Here is an 18,853-nt window from a genome sequence, read left to right as displayed (position 1 = left end):
CACAGATCTGTACCAGAGGTTAATTTGGCATATACAACACCAGTCAAAAGATTGGAAAGGGGTTTTTCTTTATTTTTACTGTTTTCCATATTTCAGAATAAAAGTAAAGACATCAAAGCAAAACAAGATATAACAAATGGAATTATGCAGTGACCAAAAAGTGCAAAATAAATCAGAACTATCTTATATTTTAGATTCTTCAAAGTAGCCAAAAAATATTTTTTTAAATTGAATTTTTTTTTTCAAAGAAATTCATATGTATGCATCGACTTCACTATTTATATTTGTCTAAGAAACAAATTTCAATTTGTTAAGCATAAGTCTATAGATCAAAATGTCTTTGAATGCATGTTTCATCCTAATCAGTTCTTAAACATTTGACTAGTACGGTATATGCTACGGCATATATGACTAGACAATAATAACTTCACAGTCAAGATCTACGACTACTTTCACACAGGCTTACTCAAGTGGCATTTAGAAGCTAACTGCCTGATGATGTCACTTTCCACCCCTCAGAGACCTTACGAAGGCTGTTTGTGCAAGTGCAGGCATTGACATCATTAGATGAGCAATTAAAGCAAGAGTGCATAACAGTAGCCTTGGTGAGATTTGAGTTGGCGAGAAGTGGGTGGGAAAACAACGAAAATCGCATGCGGCACATGTTTTGCTTTTTGTCTTTGTTGGTTTTCCACAGAAATATGATTCTCTCTTTAGGACAGACAAAGTAGGGTGTGTAGAAACATGCTGATTAGTCACTATACTGTAGGTGGAACCGAGAAACCACAGGGTGGGAATGTTTACAGTCTCCTGCTCTGAGCTGACCACGTAATCTCACTGTTTTCTATCAGTACCACCTGATGTGTCTGGCATGACAAAAACACTTGCTGTAACAAGCTACACATCTTAACCAGGAGGTATAAAACATTTTCAATTACTGTTTCATATTGTGTGATGAGCGGTTGGTAATGTAGGTAGCTGTTTGTGTGTGTGTTTGTGTGTTTGTGTGTGGGTTCATCTTACCTGACTTTGTGACGTGTTGGTTACACCCCACACTGTGGTCACCACAGATAAGGAACCAGGGGGCTGATTGGTGTTTTGTTGCCAGGGCACAGAGTCATATGGAAAGGGCCCATCACTGCAGAATGAAAGCAATTGCAAATATTAACATGTTGACATTGTGGATTAGCATTATTATGTCTATTAGCTGTTGTAAATATTGAATACTCCCATTTACTACTAATTTGCCAGTGATTTATTGACCAAAGGTTGTTGCCCACACATTGTAGTCCAAAGGTATATTCATAAACACAGAGTTTACATATTTTAGCTCGAAACCTATACACCCACAGCACATTATTAAAAACAGACATATTTAAATGCATATCTGATGGAAAGTGCTGACCAAAATTGAGTCTTTATCACGCTCTGTCTCTGAACCAAACAAAAAACATCTTGCCAAACCAAAATTTGTCTTAAAGCTTTAACAACTGTGCATAAATACAAAAAACCCCCCAACACCATAAACAAAACAAATGGTTAGACTCACAAAGCGATTTTATAATGATGCTGTCTGGAAGGATGTTTACTTGGTCTCTGAAGAGTGCTCTGTTTACCATCTTGGCGGGCAGGAACAGGTTTATTTTCTTGCGTGTGGAGGTATGGACCTTTACTAACCTGCCTCTGGCAATGTATCAGGGTCCAGTTCTGAGAGAGAACACTCCAAAGAGCACGGAATGTTCTACCAGAGCACGGCTTCAGAGCACTGGGGTCCCCTGCGAGTGCTCTCCCTCATGTTTCACTGACAATACTGCACAGCTTTCCTTGGCCTCAGACCAAGAACCAATAAGTTCTCACTGATATATAGGCTCTTATTTCTTTTGAGTGTTTGAATGGGGTTTTTTTTGGTTAACTTTGAGAGCTTCTGAGAAGCACTAGAGAGGGCGTGCTTTGAAACCGACATGGAAAACAAGTGACGTGTTTAAAGCCAAAAAGGACACTAGTGACAACTAAAATCAAAAAGAGCAGGGTGAAGTCAATGTTTTGGTTTACGTGCGCAGTGTGAAACGTGAAAACACTCACACGGAGACACAAACCATTTGAACAGGATGCCTATGCTGGAAGCCCACTGAACAGATAATGTCATGTTCCCCTGGCACATTTCGGAGGGGAGGGGTTTGAGGTGTGGGGAGAGGGGGAGGGGTTTGAGGTGCAGGAAGGGGGCGGTCTCGGTACTGACCCGTGAGAGAGGGTGGGCTTCATGGAGCTCATGGACGGCTGCATGGGCAGTTTCCCCGGGGCGTCGTTCTGCCGGTTCTTCTGGTGACGGAGGAGGAGGAGACGTCCCAGCTCCTCACACCAGGACGACAGAAGCGCTGCAACGGAAATGGGGACACTCATAAGCTCCTCCAGACAAACCTTCTCCAGTCCCGCCCCCCCCTACCCCACCCCAGGTCAGCCAAATCTTTCAGGCACACCCAATGACTGCCTCTGCTGTACTATGCTGGACCTTACTGTACCGGGTCTGGAAAATACCTACTGTTTATTCTGCAAGTTATAAGGACTTCACTGTACTGACTCTACTGGAAAATACCCAGTGCTTATTCTAGATGGTATAAAAGACCTTTTCATTGACATCATACCATAGGTTTGAAAGAAATCACATTTTTCAGTTCTTTACAATAAACCTCCTGAAAACACTTTACACAAGTGGCTGTGGTGATGTAGTATTTGTATGAGATGGAATGCATTGGATCGTAATGTAACAAATACATTTTCCAAAAGTAAAAATGTAAATAAAAAACTACAGTAACTATTTCCATTTTTAATTTGCAGTAGATTATTCTGAATGATGTTTTGATGATGCTAATTAATGATCTTGTTGATTAAAAAGCGAATCTGTCATAAAGTAAAACTGACAAAAAATGCCACCTGTGTCACTGTTCCGTTTTATTTTTTTTCCTGTGTTCTGTTGCTGTCAGAGAACAACGTTTTGCTTAAACACGGCCGGGTCGACATTCAGTTATGTTACAATATATATATATCAGAGCCTTGCCATTCTTCAAATGTAAATTAATGCAGAGATACATAACAAAGGAAACAACACAAAGCTGTCTGAGCAACATGCAGAACTCCTGACAAGGTTAAAAAGAAGAAAAAACGAGCCATTCAGACACCACACACTGATGTTGCTGGCATTTCTATTCTTCACCAAAAGGGTGCGCTCTAGCCCTACATTTCCACTATGTCTGCCATCGGGTTAGGTAACTGCCAGACAGCATTTGATGAAATCATATGCTTTTCATCTGCAGTGCATCTTTAGCAATGTGCCAAGTAGAAAAGACTTATTTTTCCCCCCCTTTCTTGGTGGAAGACGAGAAACAGTGCGGATCAGCGTGGATCATCCGAGCTACTGACGGCAGCGAGAGGCACAGCAGAGGCACTTCCCTTAGAAACGGGGGATGAAACGGCGCTCTTTCAGACGGCCACCGTAGCGGTGACAGCAGCTCGCACACAGCGGTGTCAAAGTGCCGTAACAGCGGGCCTCCCCCAGCCCGCCGAAACCACCGCGCTGTGAAATGGACGCGGTCATCTCCACAGGGCCCCACGAAGCTTCCCGACCAGACACTACCCTCGCATGTGGGCGCATGCCAAACACGAGAAGAGAATTTTAAAACAGAGGAGAAGAAAATCGAGTGGAACATCAGCACTCTCGTAGGGGCTGATGGGCAACGGGGGGAAAAAAAAAAAAAAGCTGTCAATTTTCGACTCGCAATCAAGGCACCCAGCCCGCATTGCCAGAGCAAACACCATCAAGCGGGCAGCAGCAGGGTAATTCCGCATTCCTCAAGCCATGTCACAGGCCATAAGTCTGCATTCTCTTTTCGAGACGTGGTCGTTAACAAGTGAATAATACTTTAGCTATTGTTTTGTCCCCACAAATTTCTTTGCTTATTTACAAGCGAGTGCATTTATTGTATAAACTAAACCCAAGTTTCGTAAATGTCACACGTGTAAGAAGCATGCGGTATCGATGTAAACAATGAGGGCACCTCTGCCTCATTTCCTGCTGCCTCCCAGGGCACCAACGGCACAGAGGCCAATATTTTCTCATCAATATGCACCACTTCCTCTCATGTGATTTTTGGTGGGTGAAAAATAAAGAAAAAATAAACCCAGCAGGACTGATGGGAGATTATTCTAATCACAGGTGATAATATCCCTTCAGCCACCCTACAGAGATAGAGCATGTGGCCCGTGCACCCCTCTCATCTGAACACAGAGCACACAGGCCCCAGCCTATGTGTAAAGATGAGGAGGAGAATACAAAAGACATGTACAGATGGTGCCAGCAGTCTCTCTTTCTTCCCCTCCCTCCCTCCCTCCCTCGCTCTCTTTCCCTCCCTCCCCTCTAAACCGAGCACTCTAGAGCTACAGTAAGCAGCTGGGTCTCCCCCCCCTTCTGAGGCAGGTGTCAGGAGACAGACTGCGCTGTTTCTCCAGGGTATCGATCAGTGTGGAGGAGGCCCGGCTCTGTGCAGCGCAACGTGACCGATCAGCTCTTTTATTTGCCCTTACTGCAGTGCAAAAGCGTAAAGGAACAAGCACACGGGCTGTAAATGATACAAAGAGAGAGGCACAGAGCCATGCAGCAACATGCTCTGGTGGGTAAGAAGACCAGGCCTGCTGCCCCTCTGTAAAGACTGAGCTCTGCATATCTACGAGCTAACATGCTACAGCTCTGCTACGTGACATACCTTTATGAGATGATCACGGAGATCATTTGGTTTATAGGTCTATTTGAGCAAAAAACAAGTTACCCCTGTTCGGAAAGATCTTGCAGAAAGAGTCCGTTTGACTAAGTGTAAGGGAACTAAACACTGCATTAAGCCTTTCTCCAACATTTACTCTGAAGTCATGCAACCAAGACTGTGATTCCTGGTGTTCAGCACTGAGGTCTAACATCAATATCCGTCAGACACACTAACACACTCACACACACAGCGTAGAGCTCAAAATAACCCATACACAGCTGCAAGGTACAGACCACTATAAAGGGCCACAAATAAAAATGTTGATATGCACTGGTACAGAATTGATTTTTTGGTAGCTAGACTTTATGTTCCTATAATTGGACTTGATATACTTGGAACTGCAAAGCCCAGGTGTCGGCATGCAGTTTTAAGTCTGCCATGTTGATCCAAAAAATGAAAATGCGAATGTATCCTTTGGATGCATATTTCCTGCAATTGACTTCTGCGTGCTCTCTGTCTACTTTTGTTTACAGCTTCCCCAACAACCAGCTCCACTTCCTAAATGAATATCACACTCTTGCTATGATCCCTAGCCGTGACGTGGCTCAGCTCCTTTCAAAGGTGATATTCATAGCAGGAGTAGGAAAGCACTTCTTTCCTACAGACTCTGTGTACTTTGTTCTTACAATGAAAATGAACACAAACCATTCACAGATTTTTTTTTCAAAACCAAGCTAACAAAGTTCTTCATGACTGGGGCACCAAAACCGACTCCAGCAGAGCCTCTCCAAGAGGCAAGTTTAAGATCGCAGGACAAATCAAACACAGAACCTCTCGCTTCTGTCTGAGTGAAATCACACTGACCTCAAACTGTACTTTTGCATTCATACCATTTGTTCCTCCAGTCAGTGAGTGGCTAGCTAGTTAGCTAAAACAATGTTTGAAACAAGTGTCAGAAGAGAAAAAAAGTTGTCTTTCCCAAGAGCCTTGTTGTTAGCTGGGCTCTCATGTTAGGAATCAAAGGGAGTTTTGTTATTGACTTCAGCTGGATGTTGTCTACTTTCACACATTTTCTTGCTTAAAAAATGTCATTGTTTCATATTGATCAGTTTTGTTAAATCCATGCAAGAGAATGGGCAACTACTGTAGTAACAAGCCAGATATCTTTAAGCAGCTCATTTAATATACATTTTGTCAAACAAGGAAGAAACACATTTGTCAAGATTTTATTAGGCTGTTAAAAGTTGATTTTATATATACACGATTTTAGATATACACGTCTGCTGGTTTATTATATTAACATAACCCTTCATTTTCAACCATGCATATATGTTCAGTATTGTCTCATGAATAAAGGAAAACTGACAGATTATACAATAAACTCCCAGCAGCAAATTTTATTGCAGCCAAAATATTTCTAGTACAGGACAGATTATTATTTATTTGTACATGGCACCAACAGCATTAATCTCCACATGAGTAGGGACATAAAACTAAAATGAATAAAGTAGAGATCCGATCAAAACTGGGTCCATCTGTTACAGAGTTTCCACTTTCATTACATGTTGAGAACAAAATAAACTAAGAGGTACTACTAAGCCTCTGATAAAGAGGGGATATGTATCTTTCACCAGAGACATCGGCAAAAGGGCTTAACACCACTGATAGCACCTCTCAAATTCTACCAAACACAGGGCACTTCATTCACTAAAATTCATTGCTAACCCCCCTGGAAGCAAGGGGTAGCTGCTCCTCATTTCACACTCTCCAGGAACAAGCCAATCATCTCACTGCACGAACCAAACAGTTACAGTCTGAATTACCTGAATGGTTAACTAGAGCGCTGCCAACAAAACAGTGAAAGCCACACTGTTACAAGTGTGAACAGCAACAGAGCAGGTCTAACAGAGGGAGGGACAGGATCGCCCAAAACTACTTATGGGAATTATTCTACCCTACCATTAGAAACAGCTTATCGCCTCACAAAATCACCACCTCTACCGAGGAAACCTGTTTTAAAGGGGTGGTGAACTGTTATTTTCCTCAAATACGAGCAACACCGGGTCTCGAATGACGGGGACGAAAGTGGATGGGCAAACGGGCCCAGCATTTTCTCTCAGGTCCTGCCACCACCCGCACGCCTTCTGCTTCCAGCCCCCCCACCCCACCCCCTCCACCTCCCTCGCCTCTCCCCTGGGACTGCCGGAGGAACACAAAAGGATTACTGTTTTTTCCCTGCCACACCAGCCACTTCAACACAATGTCATGGACTCATCTGTTTCCACTGACACCATCTTTAAGCCATGCCGAAACCTGAGATAAGTAGAATAAATCATTTTCAGATGTTTTTTTTTTCCTGTCAGGGCGCACCTGGTTATGTTTTAGTTCACTGTGGTGCACATTGTATATCCTTGGTTTAACATCTTCATTCAGTAAGATGCCACATCCAAATCCACAAATGAGAGAGGACCGTGACTTATCATGTGCAACTGTAATTACACTTACTGCTTGTAAGAAAAAGGACACATTTGCTTAGTGTATAACAGTTAATAAGGCTTCAAATGGTTTCAGAATTAGAAGAATGTCCCCCTCACCTTTGCATTTTGTTCTGGATCTTCCCTGAGGCTAAGCCATGCCTGCGATTTATTGATATTACAGTCCTTAGCTGTAACGTGTGATGGTCAGCCACCATATAGAACAGTAATGTATCTACTGGGACACACTGGGTGGCTCCCTGGCCTCTTTTAGCCTCCGGCTTTCTCCTTGTATCATAATACCCTTGAGAGACATGATAAATTAGGTGTATTGGTTTCTTGACAGTTATCCAATTTTCTCTCCATTGATGTCTTCTCCCCTTTTAAAGAAGACACACAGAAACAATTTTCTCCTGAAGTTATCACCCCAGAGCTTTACATATCATATTGTTTCTTAAAAAAGCTTTCCTTTTTTAATTGATTCCTGTTTTCCTAAACTGAAGGAAAAGCCTCTGAGGCTCCTCTCTAATCCCATTTGAAGAGGGTGTCCCAGTGGAAGAGCAGGCACAGCTGTGTCTTGGCCTTCACGCTGAGGAGTCTCTGTGCCCTGGCCGGGATCGTGGGGAGCCAGCAGGTATGGCAGACGCCCAGGGTCCCACGTGCCCTTCCCCAAACTCCCCCCCCCCCAACCCACACCCCTCTCCAGCAGACACCTGCTCTTTCATCAACCCAGGGCATCGGCCTCCCGCCTGCCGCCAACCGACGCCTGCCCGCGCATCACACCGTCTGGTGACAATCGGCCCCACATCTGAAACAACACCGAGTGGCATCTCACCAAATGGCAGCCGCCCTGGCGAATTAAGGTGCCCCCTGCCAGCAGCTGAAAGCTGTGTCACAGGCAGAGAAAACCTGGCCAACAAACACCCGTGCCCCCGCCGAAACCGCTCACCATAACTGTCGGGCCAAAATAAAATCAGTAGTAACATTCAGCTGGTGTCACACGGCGCACAACCAAATTAGGAGAAATTCTTTACATCGCTTCTACAAAACAAGCTCCACCTGTTCGCTCTGGCGCCTGCTTTGCCTGTTCCAACTTCTGTTTGCCCAAGCGTTGACTCTTAAACACAACGCTCCCAGGACTGGATCATGCACTCGGTATCCTCAAGGTGGCAACCTCCCTCATCGGCGTTAAAAAAGCACCCCCACAAAGAGGGGGACGTAGATTTGTGAATGAGCCAATGAGGCCGAACAAAAGCGAGAGTGACCGGCAGAGACGCTGGTGCTCGGGGAGGGGGGGCGGGGGGCGTGGCAGTGCTCCTGGTGACCTGCTCTCTGATGTTTCTAGGGGAACCTCTCCATGCCGCTGACAGAGGAGGCCCCTGACAGACGCTTTTTGTGCAGCCTTGAATGTGCCAGCCCTCCTGCTGACGAAAGTAAATTATAAAAGAAAGAGGCAATGGGAACCTTGTCACCCTGGTTACTTAAATCACCTTAAGTGCCATGCAAACTATTTCTCTCTGATCTCCGAGCACGGCCTCCCTCGCTGGTCTCAGCCAACTTCTCCCGAATGGCACCGCAGTGGCCCCTCTCTCTCTTTTTTTTTTTCCACCGCGCGCATTTGATCATTTCGAGGCCCTCCTTTGAAAAGCCGTTGCGATATGGCTTATATGCGTGATTTTTGTTTCGCCACCAAAGCTGGGGCGGGTGCCAAGAGAACACAATCGCCCGACGGGAGTACTCATAAATCAGGATTTTCCCCTGATCAGACCTCTGACGCAGTCGCTTCAGTGTCACAGGAGACCTCCTGCAAAGTGCAACAAAAAAAATCCTCATCTTTGTGTTTGCCTGGATTCTGTAATTTATTCATCGATTTCAATTCAATAATGTGAAGGAACAACTGGCGAGGAGCTGGGACAGCGCTCGGGGGCGTTTATGGCGGAACAATCGAGTGTAGCGGAGTTTGCTTTCCTTGCCGCCGGTCCATGAGCACAGCGGTGCAGTCACAGACCGGTAAAATGGCTAATCTGCCGAGAGGGTCCCAGACATAAGCTCCTCCTAACCGGCAAGCACTGAATTTACCATCATTTCCTTGTGGGGGTCAAAAGGTTCAGCACATAATGGAGGAACTATCTGGAGAACGGGTAATGATATTACCTCAGCTCTGCCATTACGTACCACACACAATACCACACCTTTTCCCCGCTGAAGCCAGAGATCGCAATAACTCCAAAGAAAACACTCAAACTTCTCTATCAGAATGAGTTTGCAATGAACTTTGCAATTCAGTGACCTCACACAATCACATTCCTTTGAAGCACTGCCACTAACAACGTTACTGGAAAGAGGGCTAGAACAAATAAAATGTGATTGCTCGATTAAAAGAGGAAAGGTTAAATACACACAGGTAAACCTGTAGCAAAAAAAAGGTCTATAAGTAAAAAGTGTGCTTTATTTGACAAGGACTTCAGCAAGCAAACAGCTATAGCATGATGTGCACATCACAGTGGTTTATTCTGGATGGGAGATACGTGAATGTCACAAAAATCAGGTAAACGGTAAACGTTTCACGACAAGAGTACTAATCTATCCTTTTTGTCTGTTTAGGAACTCCTGTTCAGCATGTCTTTGATAAGGAGCCACGTCAAAACCTGAATATACGAGCGCACATTTGCACAACATGTTTAACATTCCCCAGGGATGCTGAGTCAGAGGAATGTATGGAGACTTTGATTACTTTATAAGCTATGGGAACTCTGCAATGTGTTTTGTTAAAGGTCTTTCCTGGCTGAGCAGATTCAGTAATAAAGCAGAGCAGCTTCCCTGCCCAGTCCCGATAATGCACACTCCCCTCCCCCCTCCCTCTCTCCCCAACCCCCCCCCCCCCCCCCCCCTCCTCTGGGAAGCCTGGGTGATGTTGGAACCATGTCAATGGGTACTTAGACTCATCGCTGCATGGAGAGCCAGACTTGCTGGCTAGGTTTTATGGACCATTTCTGAGCCGCCTCGGCTTAAATACAGTCTCCTGCTGGCCACATGGCCATGGTGCCTTGCCTTTTCCATCCTGCAAAGAAAGCACTGGACTCTGGCCAATGAGGTATTACTGCAGTGAGACGCATATGTGCCTCTGCAAATGTAGGAACACTGACAGAGAAGCTGTGCTTGTGGATTTCATTTTTTTTTTTTATGGAAATACTTTTGATATATTCAGCCTCAAGATGAGAGCTAATAAACTGAAGACACCCCCCCCCCCCAAAAAAAAAACCCAGAAGACTAGACATCCTCATAAGTAATTTCTTACTATTCTTTTCTTTAAGTTAACCACTTTCCATTTGTAAATCGTTTTTATCTAAAAACATTACACTGCATTAAATCGCATACTGCAGGAGACTAAGACAAAAACTCACAAACCCAAGATTTTGGAAACACCAAGAAACTAAAGGCACAGGAGCTAATCAACATCTGCAGACTGCCAAAAAGTAAAAATAGAAAAAGAGCACTTCCTGTTCAGCTCTGTCCTCACAGAAAAGAAAAAGGTCAACTTCGAACAAACCCGTCACCCACACTATAGATCCCTACAGAGGTGGACCCACTTCAATCTTACTAATATTTTTCATACATTTTTTTCAAAACCATGAAATTCAGTACCTCTTCATATCTGCATTTCATATTTTCAGACACATCTTTAAGGAATTGAAATGATTATTAATAATCGAAACAAATGAGTTAACTGAAGACTGCTGGCCGTGCCTTTTCCAGCTAATAAAATCCTTTAGTTTATCGTAAAATGCATCTCAACACAATCTTGCCTTATTTAGCTATTTCGTGATTTGACAGCTAAGGATATCTGATGGGTCAGCAATAACTAAGTCAAAGATAAAAAGGTGTTAATGGCTGGCATTTTCAATGGCAAAGATAAGATGAACTATACAGTATGTTTCTGAATTCATTAAAGAAAAATCAACACTGAGATGCCTCAATGTATTGTGGTGAAAACATATTATTTTCATCTAATTTTAAGGTTACTTAAAAAGATTATGACATGTCTTGTAGCCATTTTGATCAAAACTCCTATGTAACTCCTACCATACATAAGAAACATCCACAACAGAACAATCTGAAATGATAAAAATCTTCTTATAGAAAAATGGCACTGTTAAGACTGAAAAATGTCTTAAATACATAATAATTACAAATCACACACCCTGTTCAAGCAAAAACATAAAATTAGACTTACATTTTTGTTTTCAGATCATCCAGTAATGGGGACATTTTTCCAAAAGAAATCACAAATTATACAAAATCACTGGGGCTTCATCGTAATTAAGGTATTCAGATCTTTCAACCATAGATAGAACTGCCAATTGAAAAAAATATGCACTGTGCATCAACCACAGATAGAACTGTCAATTGAAAATATGCACTGTGCATCAACCACAGATAGAACTGTCAATTGAAAATATGCACTGAGCATCACAAGGAATACAACAGACACATGACACAGTTTACAATGTACCCATTACAGCAGAGCATGTCCGCACTATTTAAGACAATTCTAAGTATGCCTCTTTCTGGCAACAGCTTCCCTCCCAATGGCCTAGCAAGAGAAGTAGGGCAATACATTGAGCAACAATCTCCTCTGGTGGGCACGCAGATCCTTCCACTTAAAATTATAGCCACCCACACACTACTCCCAGGCAACACACAGGTATGAACGCACTGTGTTTGCTCCCCCCACAGTGAATTAAATCCTTACGCATTAATCACAAACAAAAAAAAAATCCCCCAAACTAAATGCGATCTCCAATCTGTTAATGCATGTCGTCCCTCACAACAGTAAGCTGATTTAGTGGGAAAACTCCCTCAAACCTACATCTTTACATCTTAATTTCAGTAATGACTCCAACAAGTGCAAGCAAGTGCCACAGACTCTGTTTGGAGGGAGCAGAGGGGAAATACATTTCAGACGCACAGTGGGAAATGATAATGTGACAGTCATTTGGAGAAGAAAGCTTCATCCCTGCATCTTATTTGACTATTAAAAAGTAACTTGCTCACCTTATCTTGACATCGGTCACAGCAGTCACTATTTGCTATTGCTTTTAACGCCAGGGGAAATAAAGATGGTGTACTCCCTGATATAAAGTCTAAGTCTGTGGTGTTTAAATAAGATATGATATACAATATGCTATGAGCGATGTAATATATACAGTTTATACTATATTAAAATAATCATATAACCCCTATACAATAATAAAAAAATCATTCAACCCATGTACAACAAAAAAAAAAAACCTAACCACCCACTGACACTCTGAAGAATAAAATAAAATAATGACTGCAACTTCAGGTAAACTGCCCATCCCCTGTGCGTTACCTGAAATGGCCTTGCAGGCCGTGGAAAACCTCACATGTGTGTGTGCTCCTGACACCAGCGTATCAAAGGCAGCCAGATAAAAGAGGCTGCTTACAGTGGCCAGATTGTTTCCCGAGCAACAGGCTGCTATTAACAAAGGGGATGTTGTAAGCCCTTGTCCACAATGATACACTAATTAAAAGAAGATACAATCAAGTTGTGTGGACCCCGAGGGTCAAGGTGAGAGGCTGGTGCATGTTTGCAGCAGAATGAACCAATCTCAATGGGCACCAGGTCAACAGCTACTTTGAGAAGTTAAGCCTGAGCTAAAAGGCCCTTTCGAACATGGGCAATATAACAGTGTTCCTCTGGTCTTGGATTACGGTTCGGTGCAGCGAGCCGAATTCTGAATCAAATGTCACACAACATTATTAGCAGAAAAATGGCATCAATAAATGAAGGATCACAACAAACTTCATTGCCTGCACCACAGCAGCTCACAAACCTTCACTCCTTTATCCATGCAAGACACCCCTGGCATACAAACACAGACAGATGTACGACAGAGCAGCGGAGGACTACGGACCCAAAAAAAAAAATCCACCAATAAGCAAAGTAAGGTGTAAATGTACCTGCGGCTTCTGTTCAACCTAACAGCAACGCGCTTTGTCTTCCACTTTGCAAATCGTAAATTAAGCATCACCTTTCGTACACTACTTGATTACTACTATGATTTTAGCCATTGTTAAAATTAGCAACAACAGCAAATATACTGTGTATGAATTGAAAAAGTTCACTCTCACTTCAGATGACAAAGCCTAGCGTGGTTAGATTCAACAGAGGCCCGTGTCATTTCCTATTCGTCTATTAACGCACGTATGGCTGTGACATAAAAAACTGGCAGAACACACAGGTAAAAACAATTAGCCCAAACAACCATGCTTTGGCAAAACTGTAACAGACAACCATTTAGCAGCCAATGGAACAGACCCACCCTTTCCTGTGGAAAAAAAAAACACACCTAAAGCAAACATGTAGAAGTAACTCTCCTTCTGGGAATCTGAAGGAAATGGATCAACGCGATGGATGTGCAGGGTGAGGATGGTTTGACAAAGGGTGCTGTGCTGATGTAGTTCACAAGCTGTACTGTACAATATTATAACACGGAAGAGTACCTGAATCACTCTGACATCTCCTGCAGGAGTTGGTTTCTGTGGGGTTCAAATTCAACATTGGTAATGCAACTCGCAGTACAGCAGGCTGGGGTTCAGTTTTTACACTGACGAATCAATGAGCAGCTTGAACATACTTGGGGGAGGAGAGACATACCTAAAGGACACCTGGGGCTGAGCGCTGAAAGATTGCTTTACAATGTTCATTTCACATGTACACCTAACCAGAGCTTGAAGCCAAATTCAGGTTTTGTGGGGGGAAAGTTAAGTATTTGAAAATGAACCCCAGCGAAAGTGTTCAGTTGGACCGGCCAGGCACCCACAAATCAGACAGCTCTTTTGGGACTGCTTCAGAAATGCTTGGTACACCCAACCAAGTGCTATCCCTCATAAAACAGCCCTTTGTGCCTTTTAATGTGGCTGCAATTTTTCTTATCAGTTCCAATCAGGAAGGCACTGGGGCCTTACTTTGTAAAACATGCAGGGCAATCCTCTGAAATACTCCAGTTTACTTGCACATTTGTCTTCAAAATACATGCAGGTTACTACTTAATGTTCATTCCAGCTGGTCTAAACATCATTTCACTGCATTTCACTCTCTTCATTAATTACAACATAAGGAAAATGCATGTTGTCAAGAAGTGCCAATGCAAAAATAGCATTAAGACACTTTGCTGTTATGATTTATTAAGAAACTCCTACAACATGATCTGCTCCAGGCTGAATACCTGATCGATGCGGAAACCCAGATGACATTCATGGATAAAATCGAAGCTATTGATTCCATATCTGAAAAGAACTTTTATTATCTAGTCTCCTCACACCTCAACAATGTTCATTGTAACAGTGTCATCACATGCTGGTGTCAGCATTTCAGCACTTAGCATTTCAAAAGTGAGAGTCCCTTTCCTTCAATGGTCAAAGGCGTCTGCCTCTCATTACTTCCAAGTGAACAGCCTTTAAAGATGGGGGGGTCGGGGGGGGTTCCAGTTGTCACACTGTTTCATGCCTTCAGCATTGGTTTCAGCTTCTATCCATTCAGGAATTGGATTACCAAACTGTAAGTGGCCTTGCAGTAGCTGTGGAAGTGCTGTAGAAGTGCCCTCTCTGTCCAATTAGCGAGGCAGTGGCATGCTGGGAGCAGATCATTAGGACCAGGAGTGACGCTCAGGTGGGGAGACTCCAGGATTGGGCCTCTGTTCTGGATAATTGCCAATGCAAAGATTTTTCAGTGTTGTTTTAGATACTTGAACTACGAATATTCAATTGGTGTTTTGTATAAGTGCTATATACATATGCTATGTAAATGAATACATATCTCTGAGTCATATATATGACTGTATATGTGTATATAAACATATATGTATAGTCATATATACATATGTTTATATACACAATACACACATATATACTCATATTTATTGTGCAGCACAACAAATTGCAATCACATACATTGCAATCACTGCATTGTTATATTATTTTTTTCTATGGTATCATTTACATATTAAAAAGACGAATTCTATGAAAAAATGGGTGTGACGTTAGTAGGTTTTCCAGAACATACTTGGTAAATAACACTCTCAGAGGTGGTGATTTCCTACGGACACAACACACCTTTTACTGTACCTCAAAAGTAATGTGAGATCACACTCCCAATCGGCTGATTTGCATGTCTGTGTGCTTCCTTGGAATCTAATTGGGATCATGCAAACAGAACAAGCGTGGACAAGAGCTAACCGTGGCTGAGAATGACTGATTACCAGCAGAGGCACTTTTAAAAGAACTTCCAGCAGTGAAAAATTGCACTTTTCGCTGTTCAAATAAAATATGTGCATATTATAGACCTATATAAAACAAGCACTGGTTCTTCTTCCTCCTTGTTTCTGCGTATGGACATATTATGACTTACAACTGACAAAACCCAATAGTGTGAAATACAGTGAGAGCTTGCTTTTCCCCTCCAAGAAGCACTCCAGCATTCGATACAAAATATATTACCACTTCAATGTTTTTAGTGCACCACATTCAATGGCAAAGCTATCCATCCATTCATGTAAGCCTATGACAATCATAATGAAAGTGGATGATTCTGAAAACATTTACTCTGCCATGCAAAACCCCAGCTGAACGGTGAAGTGTAGTTTAACAGTCAAATCAAGACCAAAAAAAAAAAGAGAGTTGAGAGAGAAAGACGCGATGTGATGAGGAAAACAACGTAAACTAAATGATTCACCGGAGCAACTCCGCACAGTTTCCATCACTTGCTGTTTGCTTCCCAGGGAGGCCCTGAGAGGTAAGGCACTGAAAGTGCGTGCCACTTTCATGTCTCGCTTCTGCCGGGGGATGAAACGGCGCGGGGAGAGAGTTCTCTGAACCGCCCGTATAATGATCGGCGTGAAAAGCGCCTGTCCTGTGGATCCCCCCTCATTAATATTCCCGAAAGCCTCTGATGTGCAGCGTGGCATAGCTCAAGCTTTGACGCGTACTGGGTAGCTGCAGGTTTTTCTACCCTCCTTGCCTTCCATTTCTAAAAAAGAATTAAATCTCAAGTTTTTTTTTTTGTTTTTTTTTTTTTTCTGGGAGAAATTTCACAACTCCACAGCGAAAAAGGAGGACATAAGTGTTCATTCACTTCCCCGTGCAAACACCCGCCGTGAACGTACGGGCAGCATTACACAGCACATTTCCACGGCCAAACCGCTTGTTGCACAAAACTTCGTGTCTTAGCACGTTGCTGTCGATCTTACCAAGCAAGACAGGGGAAAAAAAAAGGAAAGAAACTCAATAATTTACATAAATAGCAATTAAGTTAAGCTAGCTGCGGGGGTGGTGGGAACGGAATGATGCCTACGAGATAAAATTAGAGCACGCTTGTTATTAAATTAATCACTTGGCACGGAGCTATGGCCAGCTCAAGTCCGAGGATTCGTCTGCTTCATCTGTTTAAGAAATGATAGGTGGGGGTAACCTGTCAGCATGTCAATGCTCAGTGGGATAGAGAGGGGTAGAGAGGATTCTGGGAGAAAGAGGGGAGTTCCAACAGGGGTGGCACACACTGGGGCTCTTTTGGACCACTTGAATTTGCATGACTGGTGGTTCTTAAAGGCTGTCTTGGAAAGTCCTACACTGGTCTCACTTTCATTAGATACACCAAATTTCACTCAGGAGTTGTAATCCTAAATTACAGTACAGTGGTTTTGACACCTGTCATGCTTAATCATACATTTAAAAATAGTAGTTTAATGTTACAGGACACAATGTTAGTTCTGGTATTTGTAAATACTGTTCTCCAACAGTATAACCAAAGAACATTATTGTTGCACTGCTACTAAACTATATATTGTGACATTACCAAGGCACTGTTTATGCTATAGTGTGCCTGTTGAAGTTTTTGCAGAAGGACTGGTTGAGCATGTGGAGCCTCTGCATTGCATCACAGACTGCTGTCAAACTGTTAAACAACTGACAGAAATGTTGCCTCAAGTAGGCCGGCTCATCTCCAAGAGAAGATCAGACCCACTTTGACCCTCTCTGTGTGACTGGTAACTAGGTCAAATGTAGTCAGCTGTTACAACTCTATCATGTTGGGCGCTGCAACGCTGTACTCACGCTTTCCCCAACTCCAGCTCTGCTTGTTACAGCCTTGGCAGGGCCACCCCAAAACTCCATACCCTGTGGGCATTATGACAAGTATCTACCAACAGTGCCCACCCCCTCCCCCCAACCCAAAGAACTCTCCACTGCTGTCTCCTGCTCTTCCCAGTTTCACACACTGTCCTTATCACAGCAGTACAGAGCTAAGGAGCGTCCCCCCCCCCACCACTACATACACATCCCACCTCTAACCACCCTGCCACCAACCCCCCCCCCCCACACACACACACACACGCGTGCACGCATGCACGCTCACTCACTCATACACGCGTGCACACACCTCCACCAGACTTACCCACAAACAGCCTGTCTTATTTCTCTCTCTTCATTGCACTGAAAAGGGCTCATGTGTCTGGAAACACTTCTAAACTGGAATCTGCTACAGCAGAACAAAGGCATAGAGGGCAGCCTTAATCTCAGCACTATGGAAGCCAGTAGCTATTTTCAAGCTTTCTGTTTCTCTCTCTCTCTCCCTCCCTCCCTCCCTCCCTCCCTCTCTGTCTGTCTCAGGGCACCCTCTCTTCTCTCTCTGCCTGTCCAGCGACTGCACAATGCACATCAATTATTCATTGCCAGTCTCTCAGTTTCACAGGCAAAACCAATCACAGATGGAGTCTTCACTAATGGGCTCCTGCTGTACTTGCCATCGGCTTCCTTGCACTCAGGCTACAAATCCTCAGGAGACAATGGGAGGGAGAATAAGGTTAAGCTTTTAAAAACTTCACACGGCAGAATAGACAGAAGAGAGCACATTCTGGATCAGTGGAGGCAGCGCTTGCCACAAATGCCTCAGCAACGGAACAGGAAGCAGTGCTTCTGTAGCGTTTAAGGGTTAAAAAGAGAGGGAGAGAGAGGGGGAGAGAGAGAGAGAGAGAGAGAGAGAACCAAACGCTTATCTCCTCACCTCGGATGTATGCAGCTGTTATTGGTGTATCTTCCTTTTCTGTCTAGTGATCCATTGCTCGCTCTCCCAATACACACATCACACACAACCAGCCACAGCCACTTTGCCAGAAGGGAGAAAAAAAAAAAAGAAAAAAAAATGCAGGCAGCTCACATTTCAAACTTGCAAGGGGGGTGGTGCCTAACACGCTAGACAGCCTGTATCTTGGCCTGTGTCCAGAGTAACGAAAGAAAAAAAAAAAGAAGCCCCAATCAATTCATTTAAAGCGACGTTCGTTACGAGAGAGCACCATAGGTCCTCCCTTACGTTACGGATGCAGATCACTTGTAAATTTAGCGGTGACGCTACCCCCTCTTTGGAGTACACTGTTGACTAAATCCATCAAACTACTCATGCTAATTAAGGGCTGGAGAAGACTCAGCTAGAAGGCAATGCCGGTGGCTTCCTGATGTGCTGGCTGGAATCAGTGTCGTCTGGGGTTGGGAGGGTGGGGGGCGGGGAGAGGGAATTAAAGGACATGTTTTCTTTTTTGTTCCTTTTTT

General features: G+C 43.5%; 1 protein-coding gene across 9 annotated transcripts in view; it reads right to left on the bottom strand.

The window, feature by feature from the left end:
* Positions 1-18,853, bottom strand: part of LOC118774305 (zinc finger MIZ domain-containing protein 1) — a 141,570-nt gene that overhangs the window by 11,530 nt on the left and 111,187 nt on the right. For 4 of the 9 annotated variants that reach the window (XM_036523621.1, XM_036523561.1, XM_036523592.1 and 1 more), the window contains exons 7-9: positions 13,757-13,792; positions 2,240-2,375; positions 1,024-1,138 (exon numbers count right to left, since the gene is read on the bottom strand). In XM_036523621.1, the coding sequence (XP_036379514.1) occupies positions 1,024-1,138; positions 2,240-2,375; positions 13,757-13,792 (287 nt within the window). Of the gene's footprint in view, positions 1-1,023; positions 1,139-2,239; positions 2,376-13,756; positions 13,793-18,311; positions 18,613-18,853 lie in introns of those variants that run through there. The other 5 variants (XM_036523581.1, XM_036523601.1, XM_036523596.1 and 2 more) reach the window with 2 other exon arrangements.

This window comes from Megalops cyprinoides, chromosome 1 (genome assembly GCF_013368585.1).
Source record: "Megalops cyprinoides isolate fMegCyp1 chromosome 1, fMegCyp1.pri, whole genome shotgun sequence".
NCBI lineage: Eukaryota > Metazoa > Chordata > Actinopteri > Elopiformes > Megalopidae > Megalops > Megalops cyprinoides.
Note: the sequence above shows the minus strand (reverse complement) of the source record. Positions and strands in the feature narration are given on the sequence as shown.